We start from the raw sequence: 15668 nt of genomic DNA on the forward strand, positions 1-15668 counted from the left end.
ATGCCAATGATCAATTATCAAGGCTTATGCCACGTGATTACCATCGTCAGTGGCTCTGACTCAGAAATTTTCTAATGTCACTGACAGTGACGATGACCTCAATCCTACCTTCACTCATGGAAACTGATGCAAGCACAGCATTGCTGATAAGTCCCTCTGGAATCTGAGCCACAGCCTGTGCTAGTGCCCTACGTCTGAACAACCCTGATCCCATTTATGGAGGCAAAAGTACACTTCCCGAGGGCTGAGAAAGCCTCACCAGAGTTTGAGTCCCTGTACTAGGGACTGTTTTCCCACCATGGATCTAATGTTTTTGGAGATTTATCTAATTAACAACATACACTAATGACTAATTCTTTTCCCCATTTTTATTTATCAAAGGCATATATGTATCTGCAAATCAGAGCATCTAATTAGAGGGAGGTAATCAGTCACAACACAAAAGCAGCTAAACTTGAGGCTAACCAGTCCATGAAAATTAAATGTAAAGAATAGGTTTTAAAGTCCTGTTAGGCTTTTCAGAATAATAAAAATGGCTTTGGACCTATTATAACCATTATGGACTCCTATCTAGATATTAGAGATAGCCTTCAAGGTGCTTGGGAGAGACAGAAAACTAAACATCTTTATTATTGTGCTAAATGTTGTACCAGAGGCATGTACCAGGTGATGTAGATGCAGGGAAGACAGAGCACCCAAAAATATTTGAAAGTGTGGAGGGAGCTAAGGACACTTCTTTGCTGTCTAGCTGGGCAGATGGTGGTGAGGAGAAGAGTGGAGGAGATCTCAGTTTGGGACTGGGTATAAATTATTCTGTGATTTAGTTGCCTTTGAAGAGTCAGCATTGCCTGACAAAGGGTGTGACAAATAGGCACGACAAATTAAAGTGTCCTGATTTCTCGGCATTTAAATCTCTGTTTCAAGGCTAGGTGACTTAACAGTGAGCTAAGAGACACTTAGGGGTAGCTCTATTAGCTATATTACGCACACACACACGCGCCCGTGTGCGCACACACACAGGTCCACTGATAACTCTTTGTCCAAGTCTGGTATTCACCAAATCACAACATGTTGCTTTCCTACTTCAAGTCTTTGAGAATAGCAAAACTTAAATTCCGAAAGCGGTTACAAGAAACAAACCTGAAAAATTGAGAGGCATCTTGTTTCACATAAGAATGTTTGCCCACCTGATACGGTTATGGATAAACATGTCTCACTCTTAGACTCTGCTTGATTTTGGAAAACCATCTTGGATGAGCTGATATGGTGGAACGTCGCTAAAATGGATGTTTCTGTGGAAGTTGTGAATTTAGCAATTCTTTTAGGATCAGTACTCATTGGAAAAGACATTTTTTTTTTTTTTTTTTTTGCCATTTTGCTCTATACCATGATTTCTCAGCCCCAGGACTAATTGACAGTTTGGGCTGGATAATTCTTTGTTGCAGGAGGCTGTCATCCCGTGTATTACAGGATGTTTAACAGTATCTCTGGATGCCAGCCCCCTGTTGTGAAAATCAAAAAAATGTCTCCAGACATTGCCAAATGTCCTTTGAGGGACAAAATTAACCCTGATTGAGAACCATTCCTCTAAATCATACTTCTGAGTAGATAAAATTTCTTTGGGCTTAAGGTTGGTATTCATACAAACAATAAACTGTAAATCCAGGCATAGACTCCATCCATGTGGTTTTCATAATACCGAAACAAATCCAATACGACTCAGTTTTGCACCTTTGAGTTTATTGTCCTGGGCAACATATAAACTAAGTCTATGTTATGTAAGGGAAAGAACAGTAGACAGAATTGGGACAACTTGTTTCTAGTCCTGATTCTGCCACTTGCTAGTTCTGTGACATTGGATACATTGTTTAATCTCTCTGGGCCTCCCTTGGTTTTTTCATTTGTAAATGAAAGTGCCTGAGTAAAATTTCCAGTTCTAAATACAAAGATTATGAGACTCAGAATTTGATGCCACCACAATAGTTGATACCATGGATTAGAAAAAGAAAGCTCTTTGTTCTAGAGTGAGGCTTTGTATTAAGCTTCTTAAGAGCATGTAACTCCATCTCCTTGGACACCAGAGACATCCAGAGAAACCCTTGGATAGTAAGTGCCTAGAAATGTATCACCTGACCCCTAGGTGTGGCTACTGTGTTTAAAAGCAATAGGATGGACATAGAGATCAATGTGATGAGTGGGGATGACCTTTCCCTTATTATACAAACTAATATTAGAAATCTGCAACTTGGAGCGACATGGTAACAGCTACCACAAAACCCCAAAATCCTATCCTGTACTTATAAGAGACCAAAATCCTGAGATAAAATCAGTGAATTTTGAATCCTACAACTTTGTTTGGGTATTGAGGTGTGTTTAAAGCCATGACAGAAAGAAGTTATATTTTGATTACCTTTGTAAACACAGGAGCTGCAATGATAGGTTTTCCATCCAATCCTTGCAGATAGTTGGTAGGGCTCTGACACTGTTAGAAGGGAACCAACAATAGATTCATTGTCACTGGGATTATCAGATAGGTAGGTAGACAGATGATAGATAGGTATAACACAGCTAAAGAATTTGGTGTATGAAATTAATCTAAAACCAAAGACTGACATTTTCTCAGTCTATGAATTGCAGACATCAAATTTTATGCTGAACTGATTGTATTTCTTTCTAGGTCATGGTGGCCGTAAGTATGTGCTGGCCATCCCCACCCCCTCACATACAGAGCTATGTAATGAACCCTAACCCCCTGAAGAGGTTCCATAGACCCCTGAGGCTCCACAGATCAGTTTTAAAACTACTGAATTAGAACTAAAATGTGACCCCTCTGCATTACTAAATGGGTCAGGTAAGTACTTAAAAAAATTTTTTAAAGGTTGTAGATCTTTATATACATCAATATTTGTATTTAAATATATCAATAACACATTACAAGTATGTTTATATTAGTATGATTTCATATTTTTAAAGTATATGCATAATATACATTTATAGATATGCATAGAAAATGCCTGGAACTATCTGCTAGAAATTATTAACAGGAGGTACCTCTGAAGAGTGGGGCCACAGGAGTCGAACCTTGACTAAAGTTTTTACTTAATATACTTTCTGTATTTTTAAAATGTTTTTACAATAAGCATCACTCTCATCATCATCATCATCATCATTGTTAACTTGAAGGATGAGAGACTTTGAGGTTTTCTAAAAATTAATTTCATGGTTGCTCTATCTTAGAAAGTAGAATTTTGGTTTTTTTTAATAGCTCCATGAAACTGATTTTCATGATCCAGAGTGTCTTGGGCCAGTGTGAGAGCTGGCAGCTCATTGTATATGTAGTCAATGCCCTTCATAAAGCTGGAATATCAGAGACTAATTTGTAGAGTTTCTTTTGCTATGAAATTTGCCTATGAAGTTAGAGAATGTGTTCCCAAAGCCAGGGGAACTACTGATATCATACATCAGAAGTACAAAGTGATTATCACGACGATAGAAGTGTGTTGTCCAAGGTCATTATGAAGTTGCAACAGAGGAGAACATGATCATGCCGTGCGAGATGGTCATGGTCACAGCGCCTGCCTGTCAGTCCGTGACACTTGTGTTTCACTTAGACTCTTGTACCTGCTGAATGGTTGACACACTGGGCTGGGCCACCACATGCTGGGCTTGGGGTACTGCTGAAGGAATGGCTGCAGAAGTAGTGGGAGGGGATGACACCTCATTTGGCTTCTGGATTCTGAGAAGTGATTAAAATATAGATTATAAAACAGACCTATCATTGTTGTGAAAATCCTTTCAGCAGAGCTTGCAGAAATGCTTACAGAAATCTTCGTTCAACAATATTACACAAACATTTACTGAGGGCTTTGCTACACACTTTGTTAGGCAGTGTAAACAGGAAGATGATAAGACGCCAGTTCTGTCCTTGAGTTAGCTGCTGTCAGCAGAGCTGGGGACTCAAGCATATTCTCAACTAACTGAGATTCAAGACAAGTGCTATGACACAGCATGTGCAGAAAATTTTTTGAGATTTGTTTTGGTTTTGTCCTCTGTGTTTTCCCTCCCCCTCCTATTTCAAGTAAGAGGCCAGGCTTTGTAAATCTTTGCTTCTGGGATTTTGGCATGGCAAAAAGCAGAAATAGCCTGAGTCAATGAGCTCTTCAGGTTTACACAAATTAAATTAAAGAGATTGTTTGAAGGGCAAGGGAGCCAGAAAGTATTCTTGAGAAGGCTGCAGAGGGTAGATTATTTCAGTTTTGTTGTTGGGGAATAGAGAGGTCCAGGGATCTTGCCAGAGAACCTAACAAGAGGGAGAACCTGAGTCCAGAGGGGATGACAATCCCTCGATTAAAGGCTCCCAATCTTGCTAAAGATATCAGTACCCAAACATATCAGGAAGAAACAAAGCACTAGACTTGAAGGGACCTTGAGATGTGGGACATGGGCCTCTCACCCATAACCTGTAGAGATAGATGACCGATGACAGGATGGGCTTCCCTTTTGTCTAGATGTTACCTCTCTCTGCCTCAGCTTTCTCATCTCTAAAATGAGGAAATAATAATTCTTACCTCATAGGGTTTTTGTGAGGGTTAAATAAGGTAATTCATGTAAGATGCTTAGAGCAGTGTTTAATATCAAACTATATATCTACATCTCTGTGTCTGTATCTGCTATATCCCAGGAATCTTTGCACAAATTTGGAGGGGGAAACGGACACCCAGTAGTGACTGATTGAATTTTTTCCCAGAGCCAGGTAGGATGGAGTCTCAGAAGCAGAATCATTTGATGATGTAGAGGCTATCAGTGTTCCTGAAGCATCTGTTTTCTTCTTCTACAATATTAGAATCCCTGATTTCTTTACATAGCTACTCCAAATAAAGATTGCATTTCCCAACCCTCATTGAAGCTAGCTGTGGCCACATGCCTACTTTCCGGTCATGGGATATAAAGGATAGTGATGTATGTAATTTAAGAGAGATGACCTTAAAAGGGGAGTAGGGTATGTCCTTTATTCCTTTCAATCTAAGAAGATGAGGCCACATCTTAGAATGAGGTGAAGCAGAAAGCTGGAAGCAGACTGGAACCCAGTGGAATGTGGAGCTGTTTTACCAGCCAAATTCATATTTTTATGTAAAGGAGAAAAATATTTGTCTTATTTAAGTTACTGTTATTTGGGGTCACTATTACACACAACTGGAGCTAAATCCTAACTACTACAAGTAGATTTAAAGAAAATGAACAAATGAGATATTTCTTGCTTATTTAAGTTTGTATATCAAATTCATACCCATTAGGCTCAAATTCATATCCATGTTATGAGAGCCTTGAGGCAGGAGCGATGTATGCGCAATGGCAGAGGAGCTTATTATAGAACTTGACTGGGCTTTGAAGGATAAATAAGAGTTTGCCAGGCAGAGGAGATAGGGCATTCCTAGCAAAGTGAACAGCTTGAACGAAGGGGTGAAAATGAACCGCACATTGTTTGAGTGAGATGGCAGCCATGTAGAGAGCCTGAGGCGGGGGATTGGAGGAGGAGGGGCAGGAAAGCCTGGTTGATACTCTATTGAATAAAGCTTTGTATGCCCGTGTTGAGATTTTTTAAAATGTTGTTTGTTTTGTGTTTGATTTTTATTTTCCCATAGGTAATAATTTTTTTAAGTCGGGAAAATGATAAGATCAGAATTATCTTTTAACTGGCTGTATGTAGTTTGGAGACTGTAAAAGAGAAAAAGGTTGGAGTATCTGTAAGGAGGGGACTGGCATAAAGAGACAGGAAAGAAGAGGAACTGAACTGAAGCCATGAGAATGATAAGGAAGAGAGTTCCATTTACTCTGGTTACGAATTTTCATATGTGCACAAAAGCTAAAAGCAAACTACCATTCCAAAGTAGGCATACCCCCCAAAGTTTGAAGAATAAGTCATGATTTCTGCCCTTAAGAGCTTGCCTTCTGTAGGAGAGGAAAGAATATGCAAGTTCAGTTATCGACTCCTTAACCTGTCTTCCAGACATTGCCCATGTTTCAGGTAGTCTCAAGGGATGGCTGTTGTGTCTGTTTCTAGTTCCCGTGCCTTCTGTCCACAGTCTCCTCTTCCCGAAATACCCTTTCCTCCCTTGTTCGGGGGTGTCCACCTGCTCTTTTAAGACCCAGCTCAAGGTTAGCAACTCTGTGAAGCCTTTCCTGATCTCTCTTTCCCTCCCCAACCAATAAAGAGCCCTTTGTGCCAAGTCCTTAAACCTTGCACATGGTTATATCATAGTCTATTACACTTTATTACTCTTACTGTCTATATGTGTGGTATACATCTTTTGCTATACATATATTTCCCTCTCCTAGACTGTGAGCCTCTTGAAGGCAGGAAGCATCTGATTTTTCTTAGTACGCAGTGCATCTAGTGAAGTTCCTGGTGTAGAGGAGGTGCTTAGCCAATGGTTGTGGAAAGTAATGTAACTTTGTTCAGTACCCAATACAATCATTTAGCAAAAAAGCTATGTCTTGCCCAGATCACTCATACACATAATTTTTGTTCACCAGATTGTATGTTATTTTGAATAATATTATTTAGTTAGAAAACATGAATTTTCTTTTAACCACTGAGTTATTTGTTTTTTACTCTTTACATATAAGTATGATGATATTTCATAGGTGATACTTCATTTTTTAAATATTGGGAATATTAAAATTAATCTTTTAAGCAGCAACAAGCAGAAGAAATAGCATTTTCTCCAAATCCACCCAATCTTTTTTTTTTTTGAGGTCAAACCCTGGAGCCCCCCTCTTCAAGTTCTACTAAACAATTAGCAGCTTTCTCAGGACCTGAGGATGCTAAATAAGATAGAAAATTGGAATTACCGATTCATTTCGTCCTTGTTAGGGTCCCCTTCTGAGTCAGAAGAAGAAACCCCTGGAAAAATAAAAATAAGACATGTAATTTAAAAAAAAATTTCTTAAACTGGTTCCTAGGCATTTAAAGACCTATAGAATTTTAGACCTAGAAATAATCTCAGTGATTCCCTGAACTAACACCTAGTTTACAGATGAGGAACTAGACCCTTAGTAGTTGAAGTACTTGCTCAGGTCACATGGCTAGTTAGTGACAGAGTTCAAATTAACTGGCCCAAATTCCACGTGTTCTTGTATATAAAACACCTGCTGATGCCTTTAGACTAACAGAGCAGTCTTTGCAGACATTCTGTGGTGTCCATAAATCCTCTTGCTCTTGGCCTACATAGATTAAATAAAAGAAGGGATTACATTAGATTCCAAACGTTGTAGGTGTAGGTGGATGCTCTTCCGTCCAGTCCTAATATTAACAAGTCACATTTCATCTTGGGAGTGGGGGTGTTTGAAGCTCTGTTACCACAAATTTTTAAAACTCAGCAATCCAATCTCAGCACTGTTAGCAGAGCTTTGATCCTGGCTTTGCTTCTCAAGATAGTGAATTCCAGGAAGATATCACACGGCTAAATCTGGAGGTATTTATTGTACTCCAAAAATTTGAGGATGAAAACATGTAACACACTTCTATTCATGTATTATTCATCGTTATTATCATTATTCATTCATCTATTCAATAAAAGTTTATTAAATAACCACTGTGTACTTGGTACTACATAAGGTGTTGGAGATATAAAGAAGAATGAGACAGTTCCAGCCTTTATACCATAATAATACAATATTTAAGGGCTAAAAGCAAGGCATACATAAGGTATTAGAAATGATAAAAGTACTAAAGAATGGCTCCCAGGGCTTCTCTGGTGGTGCAGTGGTTAAGAATCCACCTGCCAATGCAGGGGACACGGGTTCGAGCCCTGGTCTGGGATGATCCCACATGCCGCGGAGCAGCTAAGCCCGTGCACCACAGCTACTGAGCCTGTACTCTAGAGCCCACATGCCACAACTACTGAAGCCCGCACACCTAAAGCCTGTGCTCCTCAACAAGAGAAGACACCGCAATGAGAAGCCCGCGCACCGCAACAAAGAGTAGACCCCGCTCGCCGCAACTAGAGAAAGCCCGCTCGCAGCAACGAAAACCCAACTCAACCAAAAATAAATAAATAAAATAAATTAAAAAAAAAAAAAAGAATGGCTCCCAGAAAAAAACTCAGAGGATGAGATAAATAGGGACAAAAACTGAGGTCAATATACAAGGTACATAAATTGATTTGTTCCCTAAAATTAGTCATCTGAGTTTGGTGCTGATATAAATGCCTTTCCAAGGCTCCCAAATGGTCTCCCTGCTTCTACTCCTTTTGGTATATTTTCAACCAGGAGCCAGAGTGGCCCTGTTAAAAACTAAGTCAGATCATGTCACATCTCTGCCTAGAATCCTCCAGACCTTCCCATCTCCTTCAGAGTAAAAGCCAGGTCCCTGTAGTGACCCATTAGGACCTACATGATCTGCTCACCTGCTTCCTCCCACCTTCACCCCATCTTGAACTTCTGACCTCAGCTGCTCATCTCCGTACCCTAAGACAGACACACTGCCTCTTCTGGGCCACTGCACTTACTGATTTCTCTGCCTAGAATGTTTTTCCCTTGAATATCTATCTTTGTGGCTCACTCCCTCAGTTCCTTCAGGTCTTCATTTATATGTCACCTGGTGAGTGAGGTCTTGTACATCCGCCTGTATACACACACACATGCATGCAAACACACACGCATATATACATACACATACTTCCTATCCCTTTTCCTTGCTTTCTATTTCTTTCATATGCTCATATATGCTGTAAGATAACAGAAAACATATATTTTGGTCTCTGCCCCTGGTGCCTGGCACAGAGCTTCTAAAACCCTTATAATTCCCGAAGTCATGAGCACTTAGGAGCATCTTTTGTTCTTTTTTTTAATTTTATTTTACTTATTTATGGCTGTGTTGGGTCTTCGTCTCTGTGCGAGGGCTTTCTGTAGTTGTGGCAAGCGGGGGCCACTCTTCATCGCGGTGCGCGGGCCTCTCACTATCGCGGCCTCTCTTGTTGCGGAGCACAGGCTCCAGACGCGCAGGCTCAGTAGTTGTGGCTCACGGGCCTCGTTGCTCCGCGGCATGTGGGATCTTCCCAGACCAGGGCTCGAACCTGTGTCCGCTGCATTGGCAGGCAGATTCTCAACCACTGCGCCACGAGGGAAGCCCCATCTCTTGTTCTAATATTTGTCTTTGACCAGGTCCCTGACACAGGGCTCCTAAAACTCTAATAAATTCCTAAGTGATGAGAGCACTGGGAGCATCCTTTGTTCTAATGAGGTGACTCGGGATGGCTCCCGGATGCGGGCTGGTCACCCGAAAACCAAGCCATAATTTGAAGCTTGGAATTTTCAGCCCCACACCTCATGCTCCAGAGCGGGTAGAAGGGCAGGAAATGGAGTTAATAGTTGATCATGCCTGTGTGAGGACACCTCCATAAAATTCTAATAGTATGGGGTTTGGAGAGCTTCTAGGTTGGTGAACATAAGCACACTGGGAGGGTGACGCACCCCAACTCCACGGGGACAGAGCTCCTGGTCTCAGGACCCTCCCACCTTTCCCTGTGTATCTCTTCATCTGGCTGTTCATCTATATCCTTTATCACACCCTGTAGTAAGCCGGTAAACATAAATAAGTGTTTTCCTGAGTTTTGTGAGCGACCCTAGCAAATTAATTGAACCCGAAGAGGGGTTTGTGAGAACCTCCAATTTGTAGCCAAGTCAGACGGAAGTTGTGGGTAACCTGGGCACCTACTACGTGTGATTGGCATCTGAAGCGGGTGGGGGTGAGCAGTCTAGTGGGACTGAGCCCGTAACTTGTTGGATCTGACACCATCTCCAGGTAGATGGGTCAGAATTGAGTTAAACTGTAGGAAACCAAATTGGTGCCGTGAAGAATTGCTTGTTGCGGGTGTGGGAACCGCCTCCCCCATGAGACACACACACATTGACATTGATGATCAGAATCATTTCATGTACCTAACATATGATATATTTTATTTATCTCATTTATTTTCTGTCTCTCCTATTACAATGTAAATGCCATCTATCCACAAACCTAGGGATTTTTGTCTATTTGGCTCACTGCTGTTATCCCCACTGAAGAGTGTGTGGTAGAGCAGGCCCTCGATAAATATTTATTTATTATAACTATATATCTTACTAGTAAGTGCCATGCTCCAAGAGTATTTTGCTTTACCTTCTATGTAAATCTCAGCAGAAGTTGAATCTGTCCCATAGATGTTAGAAGCAAAGCAGGAATAGCGTCCTGTGTCCTCTTCAAAGGCTTCAGCAATGGTCAGTGAGTGCAGATTTCCTGCCTGGATGATGTGAACGTCTGGGGAATTTTCAAGCTCCTTGCCTTCACAGTACCACCTGCAAGGAAGAATATTGGCATGACTGAAATGTGAGAATTAATAACGTAAATGGCTCCAGATATTCCCTGAGAAGAAAACTGTGGCAAACTTAGAGCCAAAACATTAAACAACCCATTATTATGGTATAATTTGGTTGTAACAATGAGAAGAAGTGGCAGGATTCAAATCGCAGTGACACTTTTCTCAGGAAATTAGCAAGTGGCTCCTATTAAGAATGATACAACTGAAAGAAGAAATTGAAGTGATGCAGCTGCAAGCCAATGAATGCCAAGGAACGCCACCACCAGAAGCTAGAAAAGACAAGGAAGGAGTCTTCTCAGAGTCTCAGAGGGAGCACGGCCCTGCTGATACTTTGATTCTGGACTCCTAGCCTCCAGAAGTGTGAGACAGTAGATTTCTGTTGTGTAAGCCATCAAGTGTGTGGTACTTTGTTATAGTAGCCCTAGGAAACTAAAACAGGGGGCAAGAAATAAGATACAGTCATGTTGTTTGCATATGCATGAGGAAGACTGGAAAGAATGGAATGAAAATCAAAGTGGCTTCCTATTGGGGTGAGGGGAAACAAGATGGATGAAGACAGATGGGGTGAGGTGTCTCAGGGTACCCCTTTTTATAATTGTTTTCATTTTTAAAGTAATAATTACTAATCAACATCATATTAAAAAGTAATTAGGTGGAGACCGTTACCATTATTCAATGTCAAAAATTAAGGAGTCCTGGCAATGGTTAATCTTCATTGTAATTTGAGATCTAACCACTCAGTGCTTGAACCCCTCCCTCCCACCATTTATAAAGCAAGATTCTAAAGCACATTTAAGAAAACTCACCTATTCAACGGCTTCCCAAGAGTTAAGCTTTTCTCTGCTGTTCCATAAATATGTCATATTCACCCCTACATTCAAGCCTCTGCTCATGTTTTTCTCTCTAGCTGAGATTCTCTTCCTCACCTTTCAGCTACTGCAAATATAACTTATCCATCAGTTTGGCTCAGATATCACATCCTACACAAAGCACCTTTTACCATCAATTCTCAATGATTGTTACTTTACCCTTTTTTTTTTTAAACTATACTGTGTCATTCAAGCCTTGATTATATACTGTCTTTTTTTTTTTTAAAATAGATCTTTATTAGAGTATAATTGCTTCACAATACCATGTTAGTTTCTGTTGCACAACAAAGCGAATCAGCCACATGCATACACATGTCCCCATATCCCCTCCCTCTTGAGCCTCCCTCCCGTCCTCCCTATCCTACCCATCTAGGTCATCGCAAAGCACTGAGCCCATCTCCCTTATACTGTCTTTTATAATTGTCTATTTGGGGAATTTGTCTTGTCTCACCAATTTCACTAAACTGTAAGTTCTTTGAAGGTAGGGATGGTGGCTTACAAGCTCGTGCAGCATCCACACTGCCTAGTACAGTTTTCTGTACACTTTCTCTTTTGGCCATTATCTCATCCCTTAGTTTCAAGTATCACCTCTATTTGGGATAACATCCAAACCTGCCTCCCAGCTCGGACTTCTGGATCCCTTCTCCCATCATTCTCCCTTTACTGTGTTGCAACCACATTGGTCTTTTTTCTATTCTGTGAACACATTAAGCTACTCTCCATATTAGGATTTTTGTACTTCCTGAAATCCTTGTCCCCCAGTCTTTATAAAAATAGGCCCTTCTCATCAGTCAGGCCTCAGTTCAAATGTCACCTCCTCGAAGAGGCCGTCCCTGATCCTCTTCCTAATGTAGCTTCTTTATCCTCAGACACTATCACATTATCATCTTGTGTTATCTTCATAGCACTTATTATTATCCGAAATTATCTTATATGCTTGCTTACTTTGTTATTATTTGCTCCCCCTACTATATTATAAAGTCCACGAGAGGACCTTGTCAGTCTTACCAATATAATCCCACACTTACGGCAGCATCCTGGCACATAGTAGGCACGCAGAAAAATTGTGTTGGATTTGTTGAAAGACCAAATGATGGAAAGAATTGATAGTTAATATTTCGTAAGTATTTTATTTGCTTCATCAAATTCTATGCCATTGTTTGATCTGTTGTGGCGGCAGCAGTGCATGCAGCTGCTGAAATGGGTTTCTAAATCTTCCAAAGCACAAATCTCAACAAGACCCCATGGAGCTTGTATGAACAAACCCTCAGAGCAAGGTAGTTGTAAATACAAATAGTGAGCGTCCAGAAAAACATGTGTTTATCTTTACTCTCCGCCAGAAATGACCCTAAAATGAGAATAAAGAAGGTTTTTAAAGGGATAAAAGCGCAAGGTCCAAAAGAATGGGAAGGGAGATAACAGCAAACCTGAGACGTCAAACACTTTTGAAAGGTGGAAAGCAGAATGAGAAGTGAGGAGAGTTGAAAAATCTGAAAACTAAGTGCCTACTTGGGGATGTCAGTGAAAGAAGGCAATTTGTGCAGCAGGACCCCAGCAAGTTTCAGGATTTAGAGATACAAGTTTGGGGGTGTGAAAACACACTGACAATGGAGGAGGGAGATACAGAGCTTAAAATAGGGTCATTGATTCCAGGTTTAGAAAATGAACATTTAGATTCCCCCAGCAGGTTGCATCCTGTCTTCTGAGCAGTTAGGAGTTGCCCCAGGATGAAGGCTGAGTTGTTGGCTGTGTGAGTAGCTGCTCCATGTTGGAGCAAGAGGAAGAAGGGTAAAAACTAAATGGGCCTGGTGGCTTAACTGTGTGGAACAGAGTATTTAGGAAATGTTTTACAAATATATTGGAAAACTGAGATGAATTGTGATAGGACCACAGAGCTAAGCACATAAAAAAACAAGAGAGTCATCAACTCAGGTGAAAATTAAAAGTTATACAAGCAAGGAAGCAGCCATTTTTCCCTACTGGGCTTGGCAGAAAATAATACTTACATAGTAACAAGAAGTTAAACATTAAATTTTTTAAAACAAGAGTGTGATATGATTATACTGAGGCAATGAAGGAAGGAACAATGGAGGTTCTGGTTTAGTGAAGGGGTGCTAAACCACCATCTTCTGGAACAGGAAGTAAAGAGAAAATAGCATCAGCATATCAAGCAATAGTGGTTTATAAGCACATTACGGTGGTTCTCTTCACTTTCACTTTCTGTGAAGACAAAACTATTTTCCTATAATACTAAGATATTATTTTACACTGATGGTGCAAAAGCCACAGTGGGTAAAATTGCTGGTGCTTCAGCAGCATAAAACTGAGTAGTGGTCATTGTGTTCTTCACCACCACACTTGCAGTTAAAAAAAAAAAAGCCAGGTTCACTTAAAAATGTCCTCAGTGAAGCAGTAAAAGTCATTACATTTATTGCATCTCAACCTTGAGTCCACGTCTTTTTAACATTCTGGGTGGCGAAATGGGAAGTAGCATAAAGCGTTTCTCCTGAATACACAAGAGCACTTGTGTGGCTTTTTAAGTTGAACTAGGCCCTTAATGCATGAGACAGTATCTTAACTTGAAAGAACAGCTGACAAATTATGGTTATTCAGATTTGGGTGTTCGGCAGACGTTTTCTCAAAAATGAAGGAAGTAAGCCTGTTGTTTCAAGTAAAAATAACTGATCCCATTTGTTGCCAAGGAAAAAATTTGAGCTTTCAAGGAAAAATTAGAGTTTTGTAAAACTTGTATCTCCCATAGTGAGTTTAGGGCTTCCTAATACTTAAAGAGATTTTTGATGAAATCCATGATATTAACATATATGATTTTCTAAATATTATATAATAAAATGTGTCAACATTTGGAAGATCTACATTACTCATTTTCCAAATGACCAATGCGTGATGTTATCCATTCAAAGTTCAAGACAGACAAAGGGTTTTAGTACAGCAGGGTACAAAAGTTCATTGGTATGGTTTCAGATTTCACATTGCAACTAACCTTTAAGAAACTACTGCAGTTGAATTTTCATGTAGTATCAAATCAGAATAGCCACATTATCTGAAAGGGCTATTAAAGTATTCCTCCTGCTTCCAGCTACATATCTGTACAATGCCAGATTTTTAAAGTTTACTGCCACCCAGACAACATATCACACCAAACCAAGTGCAGAAGTAGATAGGACAATCTAGCTGTCTTCTATTATGCCAGACATTAACGAGGTTTGCAGAAAACGTGAAACAATGCCACTCTTCTCACTCGAATATTTTTTTGGGAAAATACAGTTACTTTTCATAAAATTATTTATATGAGCATGTTTATCACTGTTATTTTAAAAGGAATAAGTTAACAACTATTTCAAATGTTTCTCAGTTTTAATTTCTAATATGATAATTATAGATATAATTCACATAGACAGAACCTCTTTGGCATCTCAATAATTTTTTAGACTGTAAAGGGGCCCTGAGAACAAAAAGTTTGAGAACCACTGGCATATAATTTAGAAATCTAGAGGTGAATAAATAGGAAACTGCAAAAAGAGTTGAAAATGGTCCATTTTTTAATATTATTTGACTTGTTAAGCAATGTACCTGTATTAATTTGATAAGGCAAATATAAATATTTCAAAACAAACAAACACCTTCCCTTATATAAACATTATAAGGTTATCTCATTTCTTTGGATAACATTTCTCTTCTTTACCAAAATGAGAGTGGAAACATCTCTGAGCAATTGGACAGCTGGAGGCGATAAGTGGAGTGATTCAAATGCCCAAACTCTCTGTCAGAAACATTTTTGTCCTCACTCAGATGGCCAGGATGGCTTCAGCCAGCCCCAAAGGACAGCTAGTAACCGCTGTCATTCTTACTTCAACACCATGACCCACTCAGAAATAATGCACCAGTCAGGCTGCCTTCTGAAAAGAAATTAAAATTTACCCAGCTACTCTGAAGACTTTAGAGGGGAAGGAGGAAGCATGCTCTCCTCAAACGTCTATCCATGTTAGGGAATGCTTTCATAGAAGTACCCTGCCCAGATGCATGTTTTTAGAACTCCAAATCTTCATGACACTTACAGAATGGCAGTGGTTGCCAGACATGATTCATGGTTCAGCAGAAATGAGTCAGTGATCTGGGGAAATGGGACAAGTCCAAATGATAAAGAAGGCTCCATCTTTAATGCACTAAGGACAGCTTGCCAGACCTGCTGATTTGGCTAGCTACCAAGCCTGGGAATGAAGACACTGAAGAGACACATTTTTCAGATTTAACTGGACTTTTAAGCTACATATCACCATTCTGCTCTTAGGTTACTATTTTGTCTAAAATATGGTGTGGCTAAATATTATGACTCATTGTGTTAGCCCATTAACAACTCCTAAACATAATTTGAATGTGTTATTGTGGCTCACCAGTAATAATGCTCATTAAAAGAATG

The 15668-nt window shown here is 40.0% G+C and overlaps 1 protein-coding gene across 1 annotated transcript in view; it reads right to left on the bottom strand.

The window, feature by feature from the left end:
- MYPN (myopalladin) overlaps positions 1–15668 on the bottom strand; it is a 74816-nt gene that overhangs the window by 41055 nt on the left and 18093 nt on the right. Inside the window, exons 3-6 of the mRNA XM_036828497.1 lie at positions 10163–10338; positions 6853–6904; positions 3622–3736; positions 2411–2482 (exon numbers count right to left, since the gene is read on the bottom strand). Of these exons, the coding sequence (XP_036684392.1) occupies positions 2411–2482; positions 3622–3736; positions 6853–6904; positions 10163–10338 (415 nt within the window). The remainder of the gene's footprint in view (positions 1–2410; positions 2483–3621; positions 3737–6852; positions 6905–10162; positions 10339–15668) is intronic.

The sequence above is a fragment of the Balaenoptera musculus genome, chromosome 16 (assembly GCF_009873245.2).
Source record: "Balaenoptera musculus isolate JJ_BM4_2016_0621 chromosome 16, mBalMus1.pri.v3, whole genome shotgun sequence".
Taxonomy (NCBI): domain Eukaryota; kingdom Metazoa; phylum Chordata; class Mammalia; order Artiodactyla; family Balaenopteridae; genus Balaenoptera; species Balaenoptera musculus.